At 41.3% G+C, this 24,063-nt stretch overlaps 1 protein-coding gene across 2 annotated transcripts in view; it reads left to right on the forward strand.

Annotated features, from left to right (window-relative positions):
- The first annotated feature begins 2,615 nt into the window (after positions 1-2,615).
- The window catches only part of LOC121455872 (baculoviral IAP repeat-containing protein 1b-like), a 47,342-nt gene continuing 25,894 nt past the window's right edge, over positions 2,616-24,063 (forward strand). Inside the window, exons 1-7 of one of the 2 annotated variants that reach the window (XM_041663635.1) lie at positions 2,616-2,716; positions 9,567-10,133; positions 11,502-11,601; positions 14,199-14,280; positions 15,084-15,135; positions 18,392-18,511; positions 22,253-22,352. In XM_041663635.1, the coding sequence (XP_041519569.1) occupies positions 9,569-10,133; positions 11,502-11,601; positions 14,199-14,280; positions 15,084-15,135; positions 18,392-18,511; positions 22,253-22,352 (1,019 nt within the window). In that variant the 5' untranslated portion in view covers positions 2,616-2,716; positions 9,567-9,568. Of the gene's footprint in view, positions 2,786-9,566; positions 10,134-11,501; positions 11,602-14,198; positions 14,281-15,083; positions 15,136-18,391; positions 18,512-22,252; positions 22,353-24,063 lie in introns of both variants that reach the window. The other variant, XM_041663634.1, reaches the window with a different exon arrangement.

Raw genomic sequence — 24,063 nt, forward strand, 5'->3', positions numbered from 1 at the left:
AAGACACAGCTCCAGAACTCCATTCCTATCTGTTGGGTCTACAGGGCTGCACAAAGATGAGGGACAGACCACCAAAGTCTATTAAACCAGAAGCAAACTCTATTCCAGTAAAAAAAAAAATTAAAAATTAAAAAAAAAAAAACAAATCTCCATAGAGCACAAAAATCTTACCAGCTAGCTGAGACCACAGCCAGAGATGGACTTGTAAGGCTATGACAATGGACAGTTTCTGAACTCCCCCTTCTTATAGCAAGAAGCAACAAGCATTAAGCATAAACAAAGGAATTTTTACAATCTTGAGGTAAAACTCAGATACAAATTGCATTTTCTTACAATTTCCATTTACAGAGATTTTCAACTAAACTAATGTTTGTAATTAGTCCACTGTTTTTCCCTGGGGCTCCCTGATGGTGGAGCTCTTTACCAAAGAGCTCTTTACCAAAGCTCTGCACTCCCCTGATACTGCCAGCTTCACATAGCAGGGAAGGCTATAGAAAAATGCACAACCAAAAAGTCAGGTAGACCCATCATGTAAAAGTTAACTCAGCGCACATCCATTGCTGGTCATGAGTGGCGGGGGTTATCTAAAAGCTGGACCTGAGTTTGCAGAGGCTGCTTCAGCTTTGCAGGCAGAGCTATCAGTTGTAAAGCACAGTAGCCCACTGTTAACAGTTGATCCTTAAATGCTGAGAAAGCTGCTGACAGCCTGCTCCCATTCCCCTGATGTTTATTACATTCTTATTTCTGGAATCTACGTTTCTGTGTTCTTATTCTCAGACTCTTCACTCCACCTCTTCCCAATGGGCGTTTCCATTTTCACCTCCACTGGAGCTTGAGTGCTCACACCTTTGAAGAAAAAAAAGAATGATTCTTCCTCCTCCTGCAGCTGTCAACTGCTCATAGCTCTTCAGTAAGGAATGGGGCCTGGAGAAGACTTCATTTACCCATGAGGGAATTTTGTCTGGATTGATTGTGTCCATCTTGTACAGTTAACCACAAATGGCGTGAGTCATGGGTGCAATGGTCACGTCAAGCCCAGCAGTTTTCACCCCACAGCTCTCCTCCCCATCATTCCTGTCACATTCTTTCTGCCTCCTCTGCACATCCTTCCTGAGCCTGGGTAGCACAGGGGAAGGCACTCGGAGGGACGTCCCATTCAGGACTCAGCTCCCTTGCTGGGATGACTGATCTGGCTGTCTTACACCATGAGATCAAAAATCTGGTAGTTGTTCAGTCTCCAAGGCTGGATGTCTCAGCAGCCCCAGTCTGGCCCTGGAGTCCTGGAGGATCCTGGAGAGTTGCTGCTCTTCAGGCTACATTTTAATGATGAAGAAGTTGGCTCTAGTACCAGTGAAGGAATGCCATGGTGGCAATAGGATAGATGAACTTGCCAGAGAGAGTGAGGGCTCAAGCGAAAAGCAGCTTCCTTCTTCCATGTTCTTTTATCTTGTGCTGCCACCAGAGAGTACTGCCCCCTTTACGACGAGTCTTTCTGCTTCAGATAACCTGATCAAGAAAATCCTTCACAGAAAAGCCCAGAGCTTGCATTTTACTTGATTCCAGATGTGGTCAAGTTGAGAACCAAGATTATCCATCCCACTGTGGTTTGAGTGTTCTGCAAAGGGTCCTGTTGAAATGGAATACTTGTTGTAAGAGTCAGTCAAGGAGTGGGAATTTTATTGTGTTTTGAGGTACGATTGTGAGGACCTGACTTTGCAAACTCCATTTTAAAGAAAGGGCTTCATCTTAAGTCATATAATGAGCAGAGGGGCCGATTTCAGCTTCAAAAATGTGCTGTGATAGCAGAATTTGAACAGATACCCTGAAAATAGTCAATTAAGAAGCCAGGGAGCAGAGCCATAAAATTTAACGAAGTCCAGATGTCCCTAGGAGGCATCATGTCCTTGAACATACCTTGTCAGTTATTAATGGCTCTTTGTTAGGGTCTTCATACCCAATGACCCAATTGACCAATGGTTTCAGACACTACCTTACTTTATGCCCTCCTTACCCAATCCCAAGACAACTGGACATAAACTCCCCTGATTAAGGCTTTCCCCATTTAAGAGTTCGCCCCTTCCCTGGGCTCGCCACTGCACTTCCGTCACCCACTGTGTTGGTATGGTGGAGTAGTCCAAACTCAAGTTATATAATTGAAAACTCTCATGTCATTTGCATCGGGACCTGGGATTTGTGAATTTATTGGAGGACCAATAACTTGGACATAACAGGATCTAAGTAAGGTGATTAGAATTAAGTCATTAAGGTGAAAATTCCATTGGATCCTGGTGGCTTCCTAGGATAGATCAAAAAATAGTCCATGTGCACAGACACATGATCAGTAAAATCATTTTAGAAAATTAAAAAGAAAGAAGACAAGGAGGAGAGTGTGGGAAGAGGTATTCACACAGATGTTAGGGGAGGACGCTGTGTCTGGTGATGCTGTGGTCTGAATGCAAAAAGTCTCCTATGAGCAGCTCACGTGTTTGAGCATTTGGCTTCCTGCTGGGCTGCTAGTTGGTAAGATTTTGGAACCTTTAAGAGGCGGAGCCTGGTGGAGGAAGTGGGTCACTAAGGACAGGCCTTGAGACTTTATAGCCTGGTGCCATTTCCCAGTCATTTTCTCTGCTTCCTTGCTGTTGATGCTTTGTGATCGGCTGGCTTCCTGCTCCTGACACCAAGTCTCCTGTGCCACGGTGGAAATGTATCTTCAACTGTAAGCCAGAACAAACCGTATTTTCTGTGAGCTTCTTTATCACGGAGTTTTATCCTAGCAACAGTAACGGTAAGTACAGGTTGTGCTAGTGAAAATGAAAGCAACTAAGCAAAGCCGTGGGCTGCCAAGTCTTGGCCAGTTCCTTCTAAAGAAAAGGAACAGGATGCAAGAGTTGAGCAATTGTGTCTATAGAAAAGAACATGAACTTTGTCTCATGATCCCCAGGCAGACTGTAAGGGGGTGGGGCTATCCAGAGACAACTGTAAAATCACAGTTGTTGAGTCACATTGTCAAGTGTCCTGAGGACTGACAGAACTCCAGAAGGACCCCTGCAGAACATTTCTAGTGATGAGGTTGGATTTTTTTCTCTTTATTTTTTATTTTTTACTTTTATTGATATTTTTATTGATTGTTGAGTTCTAAATTTTTCTCTGTTCTTCTCCCTGCCTCTCCTCTCCCCTTCAACCCTCTGCCAAGGTCCCAATACTCCCAATTTACTCTAGAGATCTTGGCTTTTTCTACTTCCCATGTAGATTAGATCCATGTATGTCTCTCTTAGGGTCCTCATTGTTGTCTAGGTCCTCTGGGATTGTGGTTTGTGGGGTGGTTTTCTTTGATTTATGTTTAAAAGTCACTCATGAGTGAGTACATGTGATAATTGTCTTTCTGGGTCTGGGTTACCTCACTCAAAATGTTGTTTTTTAGATCCATCCATTTGCCTGCAAAATTCAAGATATCATTTTTTCTACTGTGTAGTACTCCATTGTGTAAAAGTACTACATTTCCCTCATCCATTCTTCGGTTGAGGGACATTTAGGTTGTTTCCAGATTCTGGCTATGGTGAACGATGTTGCTATGAACATAGTTGTGCACATGTCCTTGCGGCACGATTGAGCATCCTTTGGATATATACCCAAAAGTGGTATTACTGGGTCTTGAGGAAGGTTTTTTTTTTTTTAATTTTCTGAGAAATCACCACACTGACATCCAAAAGGGTTGTACCAGCTTGCATTCCCAACAGCAACACAAGAATGTTCTCTTTTCCCCCACAACCTCTCCAGCATAAGTTGTCATCGGTGTTTTTTATTTTGGCCATTCTTACAGGTGTAAGATGGAATCTCAGAGTTGTTTTCATTTGCATTTCTCTGATGATTAAGGATGTTGAGCATTTCCTTAAGTGTCTTTTAGCCATTTTCGATTCCTCTGTTGAGAGTTCTCTGTTTAGGTCTGTACTCCATTTTTTAAAATGGATTATTTGTTCTTTTGGTGACCAATTTCTTCAATTCTTTGTATATTTTTTGTATATCTTTGTCTGATGTGGGGTTAGTGAAGATATTTTCCCATTCTGTAGGCTGTCATTTTGTCTTGTTGACTATGTCCTTTGCTTTCCAGAAGCTTTTCAGTTTCAGGAGGTCCCATTTATTAATTGATTCAGTTCCATTGGTCCTCCTGTCTGTTCTTATGCAAATACCAGACTATATTCAGTACTAAGCTCTGTAGTAGAGTTTGAAGTCGGGGATTGTGATGCCTCCAGAAGTTCTTTTATTGTACAGGATTGTTTTGGCTATCCTGGGTTTTTGCTTTTCCATATGAAATTGAGTACTGTTCTTTCAAGGTCTGTGAAGAATTTTGCTGGGATTTTGCTGGGCATTGCATTGAAACTGTAGATTGTTTTGATAAGATTGCCATTGTTACTATGTTAATTCTACATACCCAAGAGAATGGGAGATCTTTCTACTTTCTGGTGTCTTCTTCAATTTCTCTCTTCAAAGATTTAAAGTTCTTATCAGACAAGTCTTCTACTTGTTTGCTTACTCTGAGATATTTTATGAGTTACTCTGAGATATTTTATCCTATTTGTGGCAATTGTGAAGGGTGATGTTTCTCTGATTTCTTTCTCAGCACATTTATCATCTGTGTACAAGAGGGCTACTGATTTTTTTAAATTAATCTTGTATCCTGCTACATTACTGAGGAGTGTTTATGAGTGATAGAAGTTCCTTGGTAGAATTTTTGGTATTGCTTATATAAACTATCATATCATCCATAAATAGTGAGAGTTTGTCTTCTTCTTTTCCAATTTATATCCTCTTGGTCTCCTTTTGTTGTCTTATTGCTCTAGCTAGGACCTCAAGGACTATATTGAATAGATATGGAGAGAGTGGACAACATTGTCTTGTCCTGATTTCAGTGGAATTGCTGGGAGTTTCTCTCCATTTAGTTTGACGTTGACTGTTGTCTTGCTGTATGTTACCTTTATTATGTTTAGGTATGTTCCTTATATTCCTGCTCTCTCCAAGACCTTTATCATGAAGGGATGTTGTACTTTATCATAAGCTTTTTCAGCATCTAATGAGATGATCATGTGGTTTTTATTTTTCTTTTTGTTTATATGGTAAATTATGTTGACAAATTTTCATATGTTGAACCATCCCTGCATTTCTGATCATGGTGGATGATGGTTCTGATGTGTTCTTGGATTCAATTTGTCAGTATTTTATTTAGTATTTTTGCATCAATGTTCATGAGTGAGATTGGTCTGCAATTCTCTTTCTTATTAATGTCTTTATGTGGTTTGGCTATCAGGGTAATTGTAGCTTCATAAAAAGAGTTTGACAATGTTCCTTCTGTTTTTATTGTGTGGAACAATTAGAGGAGTATTGGTATTATTTCTTCTTTGAAAATCTTGTAGAATTCTGAGCTCAAACCATCTGGAACTGGGCTTTTTTTTTGGTTGGGAGACTTCTGAAGACTGTTTCTATTTCTTTATCAGTTATAGGTGTGCTTAATTTGCCTATCTGGTCTTGATTTAATTTTGGTAAGTGGTATTTATCCAGAAAGTTGTTCATTTCCTTTAAGTTTTCCAATTTTGTGAAGTACAGACTTTTGAAATATGATCTGATGATTCTCTGTATTTCCTCCATGTCTGTTATGTCCCACTTTTAATTTCTGGTTTTGTTATTTTGTATATTCTCTTTGTGCCTTTTAGTTAGTTTGGATAAAGTTTTCTCTATTTTGTTGATTTTTCTCGAGAACCAATTCTTTGTCTCATTGATTCTTTGTATTTTCCTTGTTTCTATTTCGTTGATTTCAGCTCTCAATTTGATTATTTCCTGCCGTCTAATTCTCTTGGGTGAGTTTGCTTCTTTTTGTTCTAAAATTTTCAAATATTCTGTTAATTCACTAGTGTGGGATTTTTCCAGCTTCTTTGTGTAGGCTTTAGTGCTATGAACTTTCCTATTAACACTGCTTTCATTGTATCCCAAAAATTTTGGTATGTTGTGTGGTCATTTTCATTGAATTTTAGGAAGTCTTTAATTTCTTTCTTTATTTCTTCCTTGACCCATTGATGATTCATGTGAGCATTGTTTAATTTCCATGTGTTTGTGAGTTTTCTGGAATTAGTATTGCTGTTGATTTCTAGTTTTAAAGCATGATGATCTGATAAGATACATGGGGTTATTCTGTTGAAGGAGCTGCGGGCCTCTTCCCACAGCCCAGCTCCTGGCTGCCTAGCTAGCTTATGCCCCGAAATAACAACACACAAATTGTATTCTTTTAAACACTGCTTGGCCCATTATATCTAGCCTCTTCTCGGCTAACTCTTGCACCTGGACTAGCCCATTTCTAATAATGTGTGTAGCACCCCAAGGTGCGCTTACCAGGAAGATTCTAGCCTACATCCATCCTGGGTCGGAGCTTCATCGCGTCTGCCCTGGACTGGAGCGGCAGGGCATCTGACCTCACTTCCCTTCTTCCCAGCATTCTATTCTGTTTACTCCACCTAACGGCTGGCCAATCAAATGGACCAAGGCAGTTTCTTTATTAGCCAATGACCTTCCTCCATCATTATTCCATTTTTTTTTTGTATTTGTTGAGTTTTTTTGTTACTGAGTATGTGGTCAATTTTTGAGAAGGTTCCATGAGGTGCTGAGAAGAAAGTATATTCTTTTATATTTGGATGGAATATTCTATAGATGTCTGTTAAGTCCATTTGAGTCATAACATCTGTTAGTTCCCTTATTTCTCTCCTTTTTTTGTCTGACTGACCTGTCCAGTGGTGAGAGTGGAGTGTTGAAGTCTACCACTATTAGTGTGTGGGGTTTAATGTGTTACTTAAGCTTTAGAAGCGTTTCTTTTACATATGAGGGTGCCCTTGTATTCGGGGCATAGCTGTTCAGTATTAAGATTTCCTCTTGATGGATTTTTCCTGTGACTTACATGAAATGTCCTTCATCTCTTTTGATTGATTTTAGCTTGAAGTCTATTTTGTTAGATATTAGGATAGCTATACCAGCTTGTTTCTTAGGGCCATATTATTGGAATATTTTTTCCCAATCCTTTACTCTGAGATGATGTCTGTCTTTGAGGTTGAGGTGTATTTCTTTTTTTTTTTTAAAAAAAAACAACAACTTTATTTAACCTTATTTCATGTACATTGGTATAATGATGTCAGATTCTCTGGAACTGGAGTTACAGACAGCTGCAAGCTGCCATGTGGGTGCTGGGAATTGAACCCCGGTCCTCTGGAAGAGCAATCTGTGCTCTTAACCACTGAGCCATCCCGCCAGCCCCAGAGGTATATTTCTTGTATGTAGAAAAAGGATGGATTCTGTTTTCACAGCAAATCTGTAAGCCTGTGCCTTTTTAGAGGTGAGTTGAGTCCACTTATATTAAGGATATTTATGACCAGTGATTGCTATCTCCTGTTAATTTAGTTTTCATTGTTGGTAATGTTAATTTGTGTGGTTTTCTCTTTTTTGGGATTTCCTGCTATGAGACCATCAATTGTCTGTGATTTTGTTGATATAGCCAACTTCCTTGGGTTGGAGTTTTCCTTCTAGTGTTTTCTGTAGGGCTGAGTTTCTGGATAGGTATTGGTTACATCTGGTTTTATCATGGAATATCTTGTTTTGTCCTTCTATGGTGATTGACAGTTTTGCTGGGTATAGTAGTCTGGGCTGGCATCCGTGGTCTCTGAATGTCTACATAACACTTCACCATGATCTTTTGATTTCATTGTCTTCAATGAGAAGTCAGATGTAATTATGATAGGTCTGCCTTTATATGTTACTTGGCCTTTTTCCTTTGCAGCTTTTAATATTCTTTCTTTATTCTGTATGTTTAGTGCTTTAATTATTATTTGGCGAGGGGACTTTTTTTGATCCAGTTTGTTTGGTGTTCTGTAAGCATCTTGAATCTTCATAGGCATATCTTTCTTTAGGTGGGGAAAGTTTTCTTCTATGGTTTTGTTAAATATATTTTCTGTGCTTTTGATTTGAACTTCTTCTCCTTCTTCTATACCTATTATTCTTAGGTTTGGCCTCTACATGGTGTCCAATATTTTCTTGATATTTTGGGGTAAGCCTTTGTTAAATTTAACATTTTCTTTAACTGATGAGTCTGTTTCCTCTATTATATCTTCAGTGTTTGAGATTCTCTCTTCCATCTCTTGTATTCTGCTGTTCATGCTCACATTTGTGATTCCTGATCATTTTCTCATGATTTCAGTCTCTATAATTCCCTCAGCTTATGTTTTTTATTGTCTCTATTTCAGTTTTCAAGTCTTGGATACTTTCTTTCATATGTATAATTGCTTTTTCTTGGTTTCCTTTAAAGGATTTGCTGATGTCTTTCAATTTTTTGTTTGTCTTTTCCTCGATTTCTTTAAAGGAATTTCTCATTTCCTCTTTAAGAGATTCAATCATTCTCCTGAAGTTAATTTTTAGGTCATTTTCTTCTGCTTCATCTATATTTGGTTGTTCAAGTCTTGCAGTTGTAGGGTCTTTAGGTTTTACTAGTGTCATGTTGCTATTTGTGGTGTTGCATATGTTCTTACCTTTTCTACTCATCTTTTCCTCTAATAGGTATAGTTTGGGCTGTTTGTGATTCTGTTGATTAATCTTCTAGGTGCCAGTGAATCCAAGGCTCAGATGGCTGTTCCTTATGGTACAGTTAGTGCCACAGTTCATGGAGGTCCCTCAGCACTCCCAGGCTTTACTCTGTTCCCTTGGAGTTGTCTCAGGCCTGTTCTAGCCTAGGTTTTTGGCTCAGACCTGTTTCTGTAAATATCCCTGGACTGGATTTATTCCTGCAGAGGTCCCTGGCTTGGGATTGGTTCTGTAAAGGACTCTGGCTTCAGTCTACTCCCTCAGAGTTCCCTGGCTTGGGTGCGCTCAGATGCAGAGGACCTAGCTCAGGCTTACTCCATCAGAAATCCCAGGCTCACCCTTGGACGTGCAGAGGTTTTGGGATCCTGCCTGTTCTCTTTAATGTCCCAGACCAACACCCGGACCCACAAAGGTCCTGGCTCAGGCCTAGTTCATTGGAGGTCCTAGATTCATGCCCAGACCCACAGGGGTCCCGGCTTAGGTCTACTCTCTCGGAGGTTGCAAATTCACATCCAGACCTTCAGCAGTCTCTGGCTCTGGCTCACTCACTCAGTGGTTGCTTCCTTGTACCTATTCCTGTGGAGTTTGTTGTCTCAGGTCTGCTCTGGCCGAGGTTGCTGGCTCAGTCCTGATCCACAAAATGTCCCTGGACTGGATCCGCTCCTGCTCCCATGGAGCTTGCTTTCTCAGGGCCACTCCAGCCTAGGTAGCTGGTTCAGTTCCACTCCTGTGGGATTTGTTGCCTCAGACCTACTTTGGCCTAGGTTACCTGCTTTGCAAAGGTCAGCTCATAAGAGTTGTTTGCCTCTACTTACCATGAAGGTTGCAGGGGAGCCAGCTGAACTCACTGGGCTTGTGGCAAGCCACTCTATCATTGAGCTGTCTCTCTAGCCCTGAGACACACACTTTATAATAAATATATCACAGACACCAATCATCTGCTTTCCTTTCTCCATTAGAAATGGCCACCCAGGGAGAAGCCTTTGAGGAGAGGATTTGTGAATTCGATGATGAATCGGCCTCCGAGTTATCTGCTCTTCTGGGTGTGGATGCACTTCAGGTCTTAAAAAGACAACAAGAAGAAGACCATGCATTACGAATGAAAATGAAGAAAGGTTTTAACCCACAAATGCGCAGTGAAGCCAAACGATTAAAGACTTTCGTGACCTATGACACATTCAGATCATGGACGCCACAGGAGATGGCAGCTGCTGGGTTTTACTATACTGGGGTGAAACTTGGGGTTCAGTGCTTCTGCTGTAGCTTAATCCTCTTTTGCACCAGACTCAGGAATCTTCCCATAGAAAGCCACAAGAAATTGCGTCCTGAATGTGCGTTCCTTTTGGGCAAAGATGTTGGGAACATTGGCAAGTATGACATAAGGGTGAAAAGTCCAGAGAAACTGAGGGGCGGCAAAGCAAGGTACCAAGAAGAGGAGGCCAGACTGGAGTCCTTTGAGAACTGGCCGTTCTATGCCCATGGGACATCGCCACGTGTGCTCTCAGCAGCTGGCTTCGTCTTTACAGGTAACTGGATCCCATTGTGTGATGTGTTTCTGTAAAATATGAAGTTTAGTTTCCATTTTTCTAAAAAAAAAAATATGTACTTGTGTGAGGGGGTGGGGGATTTTCACTTGTGAGTGGAGGGGTCCGTAGGGTCCAGAGAAGAACATCAGACCCTTGGGAAGAGTGGATTCCAGTGATTGTGAACTGTCTGAAGTTGGTGCGGGGAACCCAACTCCAGTCCCCTACAAGAGCCCTCTTAACCACTGAGCCATCTCTCCATCCCTTCATTCCTCTTTTCTTCTTCTTCTTCTCCTTCTTCCTCCTCCTCTGCTCTTCCTCTACCTTCTCCGACTACTCTTGCTCCTTCCCATCCTCCTCTTCTTCCACTACCTCTTGTTAATCATTCCTTATTTGTTAATTGTGGCAGAGGAGATCTGGTTAATTAAACATCCACTTTAATAGTTTTCCTCTCTCTTTAATTTACTTTTAGTGTAGCACTATTATCTTGCCAAATATGTGTAAAACACAAGGATCTTTTCTGTAAATGCGGGCCTGAGAAACTATGAACCTGAAGTTGAGGGTGTAGCTCATTACAAGAGGGCTAACTTAGCCATTGCTTAGTGCCAGCAATTGAAAACAAAGCTAAATAGACTGCAGAAAACCTTAGTTCAATTCATAAGGTGCTGAAAATGGATCATGAGATAGACCAGTCCCACTGTCCTCTAGTTTCACGAATACTATTAATTGTGTATTTCCTTGATTTATTTCATTTCTTTAGTTTTGGAAGGATGCTCTTTGTACTTGTTTAACCCCCATCCAGAGGCAAGCTGCCTTTGACAACACTGCACTTTGAAATGCCTTAGCCACACACCAGGTGTTAGGAGAGATGTGGATGACGTTATAGCAGCGTCTGTGGTGTGCTGGGGACCCACTTATGTAAGCTGTGCATGGATTGAGCACTAATTATAATTCAACCAGTTTGTCCTTTCCCACATTTCACAGGTGACTTCACTGAGGTTCAAAGAACTAATGAAATGTTCCTGTTTCCATAGAAACAATGCAGCAAACGTGACACTTAGGCCTTCTAATGGCATCATTTTAGCAAATCCTAGCATCTCCATCCCTTTGATCCTGAAAGCTAAAGAGTGGCTTCTGTCTGCGAAGCCATCGTGTGAGGGTAGTGTATATGGAGGAAAGCCATGCTGGGGACGGAGGTCCAGAACTCAGAGGGGGTCATTTAGGGCAGTGGGACTGTGGACAGGGATCCAGCCTGAGGGGTCATGGAAGAACAGGCATGCTGGGGTCTGTCTGTTCTGCTATAATATGATCAGCTCCAAGGTCGCACCTGGTGCCATTGCTGGCCAGTCAGAACACGTCACTGCATTGTAGGTAAACGGGACACCGTGCAGTGTTTCTCCTGCGCTGGATGCTTGGGAAACTGGGAAGAAGGAGACGATCCTTGGAAGGAGCATGCCAAGTGGTTCCCCAAGTAAGCAAACACTTCATTTGTATTTTCAGTTTTTATTTTTGGTTTGGTTTCATTTGTTTGTTTGTTTGTTTTTAGCAAGATGAGCCTAGAGAGAAAAGACCAACATTGTTGGAGTACCACACGAGTTCTGATGTTTCTCATATCTAAAACGGGATCATCGCAGAATTTTTCAAACAAGGAAGATCTGCTCACATAGTGAAAACTTTAAATCACATGAACTTAAATGGTTCTTTCTCTTTTATGTTATTTTCGCTTTATCATTCTTTCATTTTTATACTTTCTGTGATGTGTGTTGGTGTGTATAGAGTGAGTTTATGTGTGTGGTGTGTTGGTATATAGTGTATGGATGTGTATTCATCCATGTCTGTGGGGAGGTCAATGTTCGTATAGGTTCCTGCCCTCCATCATTCTCTGCCTTATATTTTGAGATAGGCAACCTGGGATCTGCCTGACTCCATTCCTCCAGGGTTAGGGTTAGAGACATGGTGGACTGGGTCCTGAATTTACAGAGTCAATACAGATTCAATATCACACTTTTGTGGTTATGCTGAGGTATTTTACCTACCAAGGCATCTTTCCAGGTCCAGCATTTTGTTTTTAATTATTCAGGGGACGGTGTGTATGTACAAGTTAGTACAGGTGCCCATGGAGGCCACCTTAGAACCTTAGAGCTGCAGTTCCAGGTGGCCATAAGAAGTGGGTGCTAGGTGCTGAACTCACGTCTCTGCAAGTATGACGTGCATGCTCTCCATTCCCTTCCAGCCGTTACTAAATGTTTGGTTTTGTTTCTACCCAAACAGGGTTTCTCTGAGTAGTCCTGACTGTCCTGTATCTCACTCTGTAGACCAGGAAGGCCTCAAATTCACAGAGATCCACCTGCTTCAGCCTCCTGAGTGCTGGGATTAAAGGCATGTGCCACCATCGCCTGGCTAAATGTTGTTTTATTGTCCCCAATACTACAATATGTTTCATCAAGTAGCAGTTACATGATTTCCCTTAACTAACAAATGAGTGAATTGCAAAGGGGTGGAAATGGAAATAATAAGTAATAAATAAATAAAGGAAAATAATAACACTGTTTAAGATATTGCAAGTGGTTTCATTTACTGCGGAACATACACGAAGAAAACACTAGCTGGACAAGGTGGCACACACCTGTAATCCCAGCATGACCAGGGTAGAGGCGATAGAATCAGGAGTTCAAGGCCATTTTCTGGTTTAAAAAAAAAAATTACAAGGAGACCAGATGCCTAGGTGACCACACAGCAGTGCCAAAGGAGGGAAAACAGGTGTATTTTATTTCAGAGATTCGGAGTATTTGTAATTACAGTGGTCTTTCACCCTACTTAGGGAAGGAACATATTTTAGTTATTTTTCATAATGCGTTCAGTGGTGTTTTTTTATGTCTATTGTTTTTGATTGTGCAACATACAGGTTCATTCCTGTACCTAGTTTCCAGACTTTCATCATGTTATCTCGCAAAGTAGAGAGCACCTGCCCCGGCCTACTCGAATCAAATTTATCCTGTGTCTTTCCTGCCATCTGCTGGGAATAGTGCTGATAAGGTTATGTCAAAGCACGTTCCAGCTAACGCATGGTTCCATTTGTTATTCTTTTAGCATATGCCTTTAAATCATGACTAATAAAGAGAAAAGAACCACAGTGTCATTATGACTCCTAAAAAGATGAGCTTCAATACCTAATGCCATTAAATATCTTAGTAAGTGTTCAGAGGCTCTGCTTCTTCCAGCCCTTGGGATTCTTTACATTGTGTGTGTGTGTGTGTGTGTGTGTGTGCGCGCGCGCGCCCCACACTCTACTGACTGAGAATCACTATCGTTGATTCTCTTGCCTATTTGTTTCAAGAAGAGAACAGCGGCTGCAGCAGTGTAGGCCTGCAGTCCAGGCTGTGCTTGAGCATGACATCACCACCGCAACAGAAGGAGAGCCTGTGTTGAAAGAAAATTAAAACAAGATGAAGGTTTCCTATTGTTTTCTTTCTGTTGCTGTTGATCTCTGCTGGGCCATGACCCAAAGCAGCCTGAGAGGGAAGGGGTTCATTTGGCTTACATGTCCAGATTACCATCCACCGTGGAGGGACATCAGGGCAAGAACAAAAGCAGGGACAGACAGACGCCATGAAAGAGCACTGCTTACTGCCTTGCTCCCAGGCTCATGCCCAGCTGCTTTTCTTATGCTTCTCAGGACCCCTGCCCAGGGTGGCACTGCCCACAGTGGACTGGGTCTTCCCACGTCTCTCATTAATTGAGAAAATGCCCAGACTGGACTACAGGCTAATCTGATAGAGGGATTTTCCCAACCGTGGCTCCCTCTTCCCAGATGACTCCAGCTTGTGTCAAGTTGACAAAAGACTAACTGACACAGGTTTTATTTCAAATATTTATATATCTTATCAGTAATATGATTTAAATGTTTCTAGCAGCATGATGTTAATCCTCCTGAGGAAGCTGTGAGGAAAAATTTTGGCAGTTTTATTAAAAGATCAAATTCAACAATTTGATAGGATTTTAGCAAATATTTATTGTAATACAGAAAATGTTCATCATAGTATTGAGATAACTTTAATTATGTTTTAGGTGTGAATTTCTTCGAAGTAAGAAATCCTCGGAGGAAATTGCCCAGTATATTAAAAGCTACGAGGGATTTGTCCATGTTACGGTAATTCACAGCAGCAAACTCTTCCCACTGGTGTGGAGTCATTGAGGAGTTTAATTTTTTCATGGATTCAAGCTCCCGCATCTTATCTGCACAGTGGAGATGAAAAATCTTCTCTTGCTCAGCTGGAACCATGTATATGTGAATTTTCAGGCTGCCGTTGGGTCCTTCATCGTCCTTCACTGACTGAGCCCACTGCCCTCGCTTCCTTCTGCTGCTTCTGTCTGGATGCCCGACCCAGTCTTCTGTCCTAGTACCTGGTGACAGCAGGGCTCTCAGAGCTGGCTCCCGCCCCTGGTTGTCTAGGGTCTACATTAGTAGGGACTTCCTAGTGGTAAGCGGTGGGAAACTTAGCCCACACAGAAGCCAAAGGAGAATGGAATGGCTGATGACCCAGAGGCTGTGTCTGCAGAGAGCAGGGCTGAGAGTCTGGGCGCAGTTTTCTCAGAGGGAGAGTTGCCCAGTTGGAAAGGTCCTTTTGAGGAGAGCTTCCTTCCCATGGCGCAGTTCCCCCTGAGCCAAATGCATCTGTGTGTGTGACTGCAGTTCTGTTGCTGAGCTGCGTGTCTGTTGAGAGTGACCCCGAGAAAGCTCCCATTTGCACAGGTAAACATTCGCTGCTGTCTGTACTGCATAAAATTCCCGAGATCAACAGAAATCGGACTAAAGGTCTGCTTTGCCAACACTTCCGCTGCTCTAGTGAAATGTCGCTTTAGTGCTTGGGGGCGGGGGAGTCCTTCAGTTGCAGCTCACAGACAGACGTCTATTTTATAAATCAGTTAGTAACCTGAATTTCTTTCCCTCAGGGAGAACATTTTCTGAATTCCTGGGTCAGAAGAGAATTGCCTATGGTGTCAGGTAAAACCTCAGGCACTTTCTAAATGCTTTGCTTGTTTATTTCCTTTTTTATGCCCTGTTCTCCCCCATGTCTGTGTGTGCACATGTTTGTAGGTGATTTTGGAAGCCAGACGAGGATGTCATATCCCTTGGAGCTGGAGTTCCATGCATTTGGGAACATTTGTGATGTGGGTGCTGGGAATTGAACCTGGGTCCTCTGGAAGAGCAGTAAGTGTTGTTTGCCACTGAGCCATCTCTCCAATCCTCATCAACTTGCTTTAACAATTACTTTCATGAGTGATTCCCTGCTATGTAATGACTGGATTGGTTTTGTTTTTACTTTATGGGTGGGAAAGATGGTTCTGGGCTCAAGCTCACTTGCTGCTCTCATAAAGAACTTGGGTTAGATTCCCAGCACCCATATGGCAGCTCACAACTCTCTAAGTCCAGTTACAGAGAATCCAATGCCCTCCTCTGACCTCCATGGACACTGCACACAAGTGGTGCTGTCAAACATGCAGACAAAACACCTACATCAAAATAAAAGTAAATAAATCTTTAAAAGTAAAATTTTTAAAAACTTATGTTCAGTTAATTACTTAGTGGGTCCCATGTGTGAAGGTGCAAAAATAAGACAAAAATTTACAGGAGTTGGTTCTCTCCTTCAACCAGGAGGTGTCCAGGAGTTAATTAGGAGGTTCACCTTTAGTGGCAAACATCTATACACCATGGCTACCACTGAGTAGCTTAGTGTTTATTGTAGGTAACCATAGTTAACATAGTATGGTCTGTGCTGTAAGTGATGTTTCCCTTCAAACAACTAAAATCTTGGATAAAATGTTTTGGAAGCATTTTTCAGAATCTTTCCTATCCCAGACTGGCCTCAAACTCAAATAATCTTGACCTTTGACCTCTTCTTGTTGCGTGCTGAGACAGAGTTCTCGGGTGCTGGGGAGGGAACCCACCGAGGTCTTCCTGAATGCTGAGAGAACGCTCTGCAAACTAAACTACAGCCACAGTCCCAAAAGCATTCTTAATTGGCCCAGTGCACTGTTAGGAAACTGAGAAACATTCACACTGAGATGAGGTGACAGATCTGAGGACATTAGTCACTTGGCTACCTTGAGCAAGGTCCTTTGTTTCCACTCCAGCAACCAAAGAAAACAAGACCTAGTGTTAGGGTTTTAGCTCAGTTACAGAGCATCTGTATAGCAGTTAGGACATGCTCTGAGTTCAGTCCCAGAAAATTCAGGGACACGGGGACAAGGGCAGTGGACAAGATGGAAACAATCATAATATAGCAAGAATTCTATGGTCAACTGAGTTTTGTGGCTCAGTCCTGTGATCCCTGCTCTTGGAAGGGGAGAGAGGAGCTCAAGTCCAGGCTTGACAATGATATTGGATTAGAGGCCAGTGTAGGATACATGACATCCTGACTCACAAAACTGAGAGGAATACATTCCAAGGTTAGCGCCAGTGTAGAGATCCATGCTTGAAATCCCAGAAGAAAAAAATTGAGTAAGAAATAATCACAAGCTTAGGCTAAACATAGCAAAACATGGTGCTCCCCACCCCATAAACATGGAGCTGAAGATGTCTCAGCTCTTCAGAGTTTTTGCTGTTCTTGCAGAGGAGTCAGGTTCAGTCCAAAGCACCTACATGGTAGCAAATTACAACAGGCTCTAACTCCATCTGGACAGGATCTTACAACCTCTTCTGGTCACCTGGGGCCCCAGGCACACATTTCGTATAGATGCATAAGTGTATGAAACATACTCACACACGTACACACACGTGCACAACCCTCCCCCCCACACACACCACACAAAACATCCTCTGGCTGGAACCTCCATTGTCCAGTAACATGCTAAAATGTCAAACACAAAGGAAAAATAAAGGCAGCCAATGTTTATTTCTAGGCCTTTAGAAAGCAGAGCTGTTCCTTTGGCCACATATGCAAGAGTCTACAAGAATGGTGATATTGTAGGCATAGGGAATGGGCTGTTCAAAAAGAGGCCGCTCATGAAAGTTTCCATAGCAAAACTTAAGTAGTCTACTTTGTTACCCGGCATGCTCTTGCCACTGTTAAGCAACTTAAAGTTATGATTACTGGGAAGTAATTTCCTGAGTATTTCTTGAGTGCACGTTAAGAACTATAAGGGGAAAGGCCAGAGCAATGTGTGCAGACTGCTTTCCATGCAAACAAAAGGATTTCTGTTCTGTCTCTAGAACCCATGTGACAAAAGCCAGGTGTCACTGTTGTGCATTTGTAATCCCAGGGCTGGGAAGGAGAAACACTTGGAATTCTGGGGTTGGACAACCTAGCCAGGGAATGACAAACCCTCCCTAACAAGGGAAAACTAGTGAAGGGTGTCCTCTGACTTTCCCAGTGTGAACTGTACATGTGCATGTCCCTGCACACACATGAACACACACAGAACTGTGAGTCCTCAGTTAGCTTCCTGATATAGGGAAGGAAACAATCAGATAAAGAAGGAAGCCAAAGAAAGTCCGAAGTGCCAACCTGCTCCTACCAGAGAACCCACAGTGTGGGCACTAAGAAAGCAGTGGGACCTACTCCCTATAACCTTGTGTCTTAATAGAAGTCAAAAGTAAAATAAAAGGTTTCTAAACTGTAAAGATCTTTTTCTTTATTAAATCTAAGTGTGATGTGCTTCCCCAATGAAGTACGTAAAGCAGCAAAATCAATAACAAAACCCTAATCCTAGGATTAAGTGTGAACACAGGCAAGCTTTCATCTTGAGAAATTTGTCAGAACCAAGTTAAGGGCAATTTAATTTTCAAGTCCTCACAGCATGGAGAAGACTTGTAATGGTTCAGAGGCCAGGATGAGGCAGAAAGTCTAATGGAGACTGCAGTGTGGTCATCTCAAAGAGCAAGCCATCAGAATGACCGTTTTTCAGGAGCCCCAGGGGAAATTGCCTTTCTCAAATCCTGACACTGACTCTGGAAACAAATCTCCTCTCACTTTTGTTCTGTCCTGATGCAAGATGACCAAGAGACCATCTTAAGTTACATTTTGGCACATGGGTCACACAGAGACAGGAATAGAATGGATGGAATGCCCCAGCCTTCGCCACTCTGCTCCAGCAGCTCTGACGTGCTCGCTCTTGGGTCTTTTCTTCCTTGTATTTTTCTAACCTCCCTCCTTTATTCTGACGTGAGCACAGCACATCAGATCATTCCAGCTACACATGCCGCTAACCTGAACTTTGTGATCAATCCAGTTGCGCTCACCTGCATCTGTTTTCCCAAGCTTACTGCAATGACAGTGTCTTCGCTAATGAGGAGCTAAGGCTGGACACTTTCAAGGACTGGCCCCACACGTCACCTGTGGCTGTTGAAGCTCTGGTCAGAGCAGGCCTTTTCTACACAGGTGAGCCAGCTTTCTTTTTATTTGTAAGTTTATGTGTAAGAGTGATTGCCTGTGTGTACATATGCACATGCCTGTGTGGTGCCCTCAGAGGCAGACAGGGGAGGGGGTTGAGTCCTGTGGAACTGGAGTCACAATGGCTGTGAGGCATCATGTGGCTGCTGGAACCAAAGCCATCTCCTCTGCAAGAGCAGCAAGTGCCCTAGTGCTGAGCATCTCTGCCGCCTTAGTCAGTGTTTGCATCACCACATTCTCTAATCCTGTTCTTGTATCTCTCTCTCTATGCTTCGACATTTGTCATGGATCTCTTTGGGAGCCCATGGACCTTCAGTTTTCTGTAGCTCAGCCTCTGAACTTGTGGCCTCTCCACTGCTTCAGCTAACAGCCATATTCCACTGGCACAGCTGGTCTTGTCACATGGTCTTAACCCTTCGTCTCTCCTTGCCTGCCTTCCTCGAGTCTCACGGATGTCATGCTGGCAATGGTCTTGCCCAGTGATTTACTTTTGCCACAAAGAAAGTAAGCTCCATGTGGAATTTCTTTGATGCCCATTATCTTCTCTGAAGTAGATTGGTGCTGCCAGGAGCAGACATGACTCAGTCTTATAAAAAAGAGCCTATGTTATTAAAACATCTTAAGTGCCATATTCTGTAGATCTCTGAAGTGTTTGAAGATGACCTGTCTATCTAAAACATAACTTTGTTTGACCTTGAAAACATACCTAATGTGACTACAGGTTCAGTTATATTAGGTAACTAATTACTAACCGGAATCTCCTTATTATCTGAAACAGTTGGTAATGATAACTTTCAAAGACTAGAAATTTGCCTTGCATTGTTGATGAGCTGTCTAGGTAAAAAATATTTAACAAGATTAGAACCATATCTAGTATGATTTAGCAAAATTAATCTCAACTTTGTATCAATATACAAAATTTGTATACAATATACAAAGTTCAATCCAATGTAAAATATTTAGAACTAGTAGTTGCTTTTTAAAAGTAGATTCAATAATCTACCTTTTTATTTTATCATATCTATATCCTCCCTTTTTTCTCTCTGAGTAGTCTCCATAATCTATCCTTTTATCCTATCCTATCTACATCTGTCAAAGCCTGCTCCAAGAAAGTCAGCCAGGGCTCCTGGAAGGGGGTGCTGAAGCTAAAGATTGAGAGAAATTGAGACAGAAAACCTAGGATGGATTCGGAGGACTTCCAGTTTACTCTGGACAACCCTGAGTTTATTTCAGAGTCTGCTTATATCCAAAAACAGAACAAAGCCAAGCACAGCCAGTCAGCATCTAACCACAGACAATTCCTGTCCTTGAGCAAGCAGTTTCTTTTATCTGGATGTGCCCTAAGGTTTGGCGTCAGCAGTATTCTTTCTACTAGATAGTGTCTTCTTCTCTCATTGGCAAAATATTCTTTCCCATGGGCTTAATCAGAGTTTTCTAACAGCTCTCGAGGATACTGGAGCAGGCAGAGCAAGAAAGCTTGAACTCAAATAACTTTGAAGTCACAAATGACTCTAGATGGAAACTGAGTCACAAGTGGGCTCCCACATATATCCTCTTTTTATCTTGTCAAAAAAAGGACCTTGAATATAATTTTCTTTGTTTAGCTGTTTTCCTGATCATTACCAATAATAACTTATAACCAACCACCCTAAACAATGACAAATATCCATAATCCATTGAATAAGCAAAAAACTACCACCCCACCTCTTGGAAATGTGGGCATCGTATTCTTAAATTTACTTCCTGCTGTCTGGGGGTGATGGCATCTTTAGCAGATCCTGAAAAGAAAAATTGGGGTTAATTGTCAAGTCCTGGGAGAGATAGTTGTATCATTTTTTTTTTTTGGTTCAGTCTATGTGTAATGGGAAAGTGCAGGGTTTGTCTCAAGTCCTGGCTAGAATAGTCTTTGAGGCTGGATCATCTCAGCTAGCCACCTCAAAATTATTCTGAGCAGTTTTTAGTCCAAAACTGATCTTTAAGTGGTGCTATCAGCAGAATGACATTATATAAACCAGGTTTCATCATTATTGTAGGGCCCCATCTTTTTCCTGGAGACTTCAGAGATTATTGTAGGTAAATTTATTATTCAATGTGGTAAACTTAAACATTATTTATATCAAGTGGAAAGTTTGAATTTTGAATTTTGAGAGACCTGTATTCAAAGAAAGGCACCACAAAGACAAAAAGTAAGCAGAATTTGTGAAAGCAGAGTTTGATAACATCAGTCCCTAGATTTTTTTCTTCTGTCTCACACCAGGTGTCTCTCCTAATATGAGACAGAAAGTGAGTTTTTCTTTTAACAACATGCTTGGATTTAGAGAAGGAGAGAATCACAGTCCAACTCCAAAGCCAGCTATGATTTTTGAGTTGGGACTGCCCTTATATTGAGAAGTAAGGAGGCATGTATGTTCAGGTAGTGAGATTTTACAAATTTAAGTGGTGTCATTAATCAGATTTTACTTTGTTTGGTGATTATTTTTGGATAGCTATTTTTTTCTTCTTTAGGTTCCACCACATTCCTTAGTTTTCTGAGAGTCTAGCTTCATGATGGAGGTACTGGCAGGAGCTATGTTTATTGCCACAGCTCTGTAGGTCCCTGCTACCACCAAGAAGCATGCTGCCAGCTCAAAACACCATCGAATTGTTTAGTGGCAGGACCTCTTAAAAGAGCTGCAAGGTGTTTGCTACTAAAGCTGAGTCAGGAAGCCTCTCTTAAAGGAGCTATACTTCTGATTGTCTCTAGCAAACAGAGCCTACTAGAGAAAATATGGTTACCAAGAAGCTGTGCTTGACTCTGTTCTTGTCTGTCTAGAATTCTTTTTGTTAATCTTTCTCCGGCTTTATGTGGAAATTCTTGCCCCATTTTGGGAGCCATTTGTAGATGAAAGTTTTTGTCCTGCCTGTCCCACAACCATTCAGTCCTCCCAAAAAATGCAGAGGCTTATATTAATTATAAATGGTTTGGTCTATTACTCAGGCTTGTTACTAACTACCTCCTACCTATTAAATTAGCCCCTAATTCTTATTTATGTTTAATCATGTGGCTTGGTACCTTTCCTCAGTAAGGCATTCTCATCTTGTTTCTTCTGCATCTGATTGATGACTGCCTCTCTGCCTCTCCTCTTCCCAGAATTCTCTTAGTGTGGTTGCCTCACCTATACTTCTTGCCTGGCTACTGGCCAATCAGTGTTTTATTAAACCAATATGAGTGACAAATCTTTACAGTGTACAAAAGCTTTATCACACAGCCCAATAATGTGAGAAGAGACAAGTGATTCTTCATAATCTAGCTTACATAGAGGCTTTTACATTTGTTCTTCTATCTTATCCCCAGCTACTAGTATATTCTTTCTGACTAATTCATTAAACAAATACTTATTGATTGCCAATGTCTGTGAAAGTCATTAGTGTCCAAATCAGACAGAAATCTTGGCTCTCTTGGAGCTTCTGTTTCAGATTCTGTTGGCAAATCTCTCAGGATGGCTGATTTGGGAGAGGGTGTTCATCAAAGCACATTATACTCAGGAGCATTCAGTGACTGCTGCTGACCACCACCCGTTGAAGGACCAAAGTCCTGTGTGAGCTTTGCCCCCTGGTGACCTGTGCATGACTTTGCCACACAATCCAATTGGAGATGCAATTGGGATTTCACTAGAGAAATCTGAAGCTATGTGCTTGAGAGTTGACAGGTGTATGTGCTGTTGAACTGACCATATTCCCTTGTTCTAGGCAAAAAAGACACTGTCCGGTGTTTTTCCTGTGAAGGGTGTATGTGTAATTGGGAAGAAGGTGACAACCCATTAGAAGATCACACCAAGTTTTTTCCCAAGTGAGCAAGATGAATTCTATTGACCTTGAATTCCCTCCTTGTCTATAATTTTCCTGTGGATAGTCTCTGGACACTCCTCTGGTTCCTGTTGTGAAGGATTCATGCTCAGATCTTCATCTCTTTCCTCCCATGACACCCTTCCAGAATACCTTTTTTTCTCATCGTAGTTAGATATCGGTTTTGGTTGCGTTCATATACACACTTCTAAAGACAGGATCTCTCTATGTAGTCCAGACTATTGTAGAAATGCTATCTAGCATAGTAGGAATGGAACCCAATGATCCTCCTGCCTCAGCTTCCCAAGTGTTGGCACTAAAGAGAGGTACCAACGTGTCTGACAATTCCCCACTTTTCTGTTTATTTTTGTTGTAAACTAGTTTTCCTATTCTTCTCCTTCTATAATCCTTTAGGGGTTTCTATTGCTATTGTCTAGGATATTCCGAGTTGTTTTCTTTTCCCAGTGTTGGGGATGGAACCAATGATTTGGGCACACTAGGCAATCCCTTTCCTATTGAGCTACTCTTGTCCCCTTTTCTATCAATTTTAAAGTTTTTTTATTTCTTTTCTACACATAAATAACTCTAGAAATGTTTAATTGCAAAACAAAATTTGTTGTTTTAACTCAGTAATTAGAATTTTCAGAGATAAATATCAAGATATACAGATTGAAAAGTGAGTATTTCTGGACACAGTGGCAGACACTTGGAATCGTAGGCTCAGAAAGTTGAAAAAAGAAAAAATAGCTTTGTTTTATATTAAATGCTTTACTATGAATTGTGTAAAATCAATCTATTTTAAAAACCAAACACTTGTAATTGAGAAATAAGATCTTTTGCTATGGTATCATTTTGAAGGCATGAAAATCTGTAACAGTGTTATGTCTCTGCAGCCTTTGTTCATTTGCACAGTTGTGTCCTGTGTGCATTGAATGCATACCTGAAATTACACTAAATTGTTTTTGCATTAGAAATATGTAAGTCTAATTATTTAACTTTTAAGTGTAAAGCTTTTTTTTAGTTTGAGTTTTTTGAAACGGGGTTTCGCTATGTAGCCCTAGCGGTCCTGGAATTCACTCTACATATCAGGCAAACCCCATACTCACAGAGATATGCTTGACTCTGCCTCCCAAGTGCTGGGATTAAAGCCATGCACCACCTCCCCGCCCAACTTAAATGTAAAGTTTTAAACAATTATTTAGCCTTTAAATTGAATAGGAATAATATCCCAAATTCTTTAAAATATTTTATTACTGTATGTTAATTATATAAAATAATGGCATTTTCATATACATACATTATGACTTTTACGTATATACACACACAGTGTATTGCAATCACATTAAACATCATCCTCCAATTACCCTGTTATCTCCCTCTAGCTCCCCATAGTCCCCTTCCTTCTGAAATCACATGTTTGGGGACCAACCCAGAGCTACTTAACAAGACCTATCCTCAACATAAATAAATAAATAAATAAATAAATGATGATTTCCATCTAATTTTGAAATTAGAAGATGCTCAAACACATTTCCCTTTTTCTTTTACTTATTTTTAAAATATTTGCTTTTATGTGCATGGATGTTTTGCCTGCATGTATATCTGTGCACTACTTACATGCACAGAGGTCAAAGAAGGCATTGGATCCCCTAGAATTAGAGTTGCTGGAGGTTGTGATCTATCTGATATGGGTGTTGGGAACCAAACCTGGTCCT

Source organism: Microtus oregoni, unplaced genomic scaffold, assembly GCF_018167655.1.
Source record: "Microtus oregoni isolate MIOR12 unplaced genomic scaffold, Mior012 000014F_ref0000157, whole genome shotgun sequence".
NCBI lineage: Eukaryota > Metazoa > Chordata > Mammalia > Rodentia > Cricetidae > Microtus > Microtus oregoni.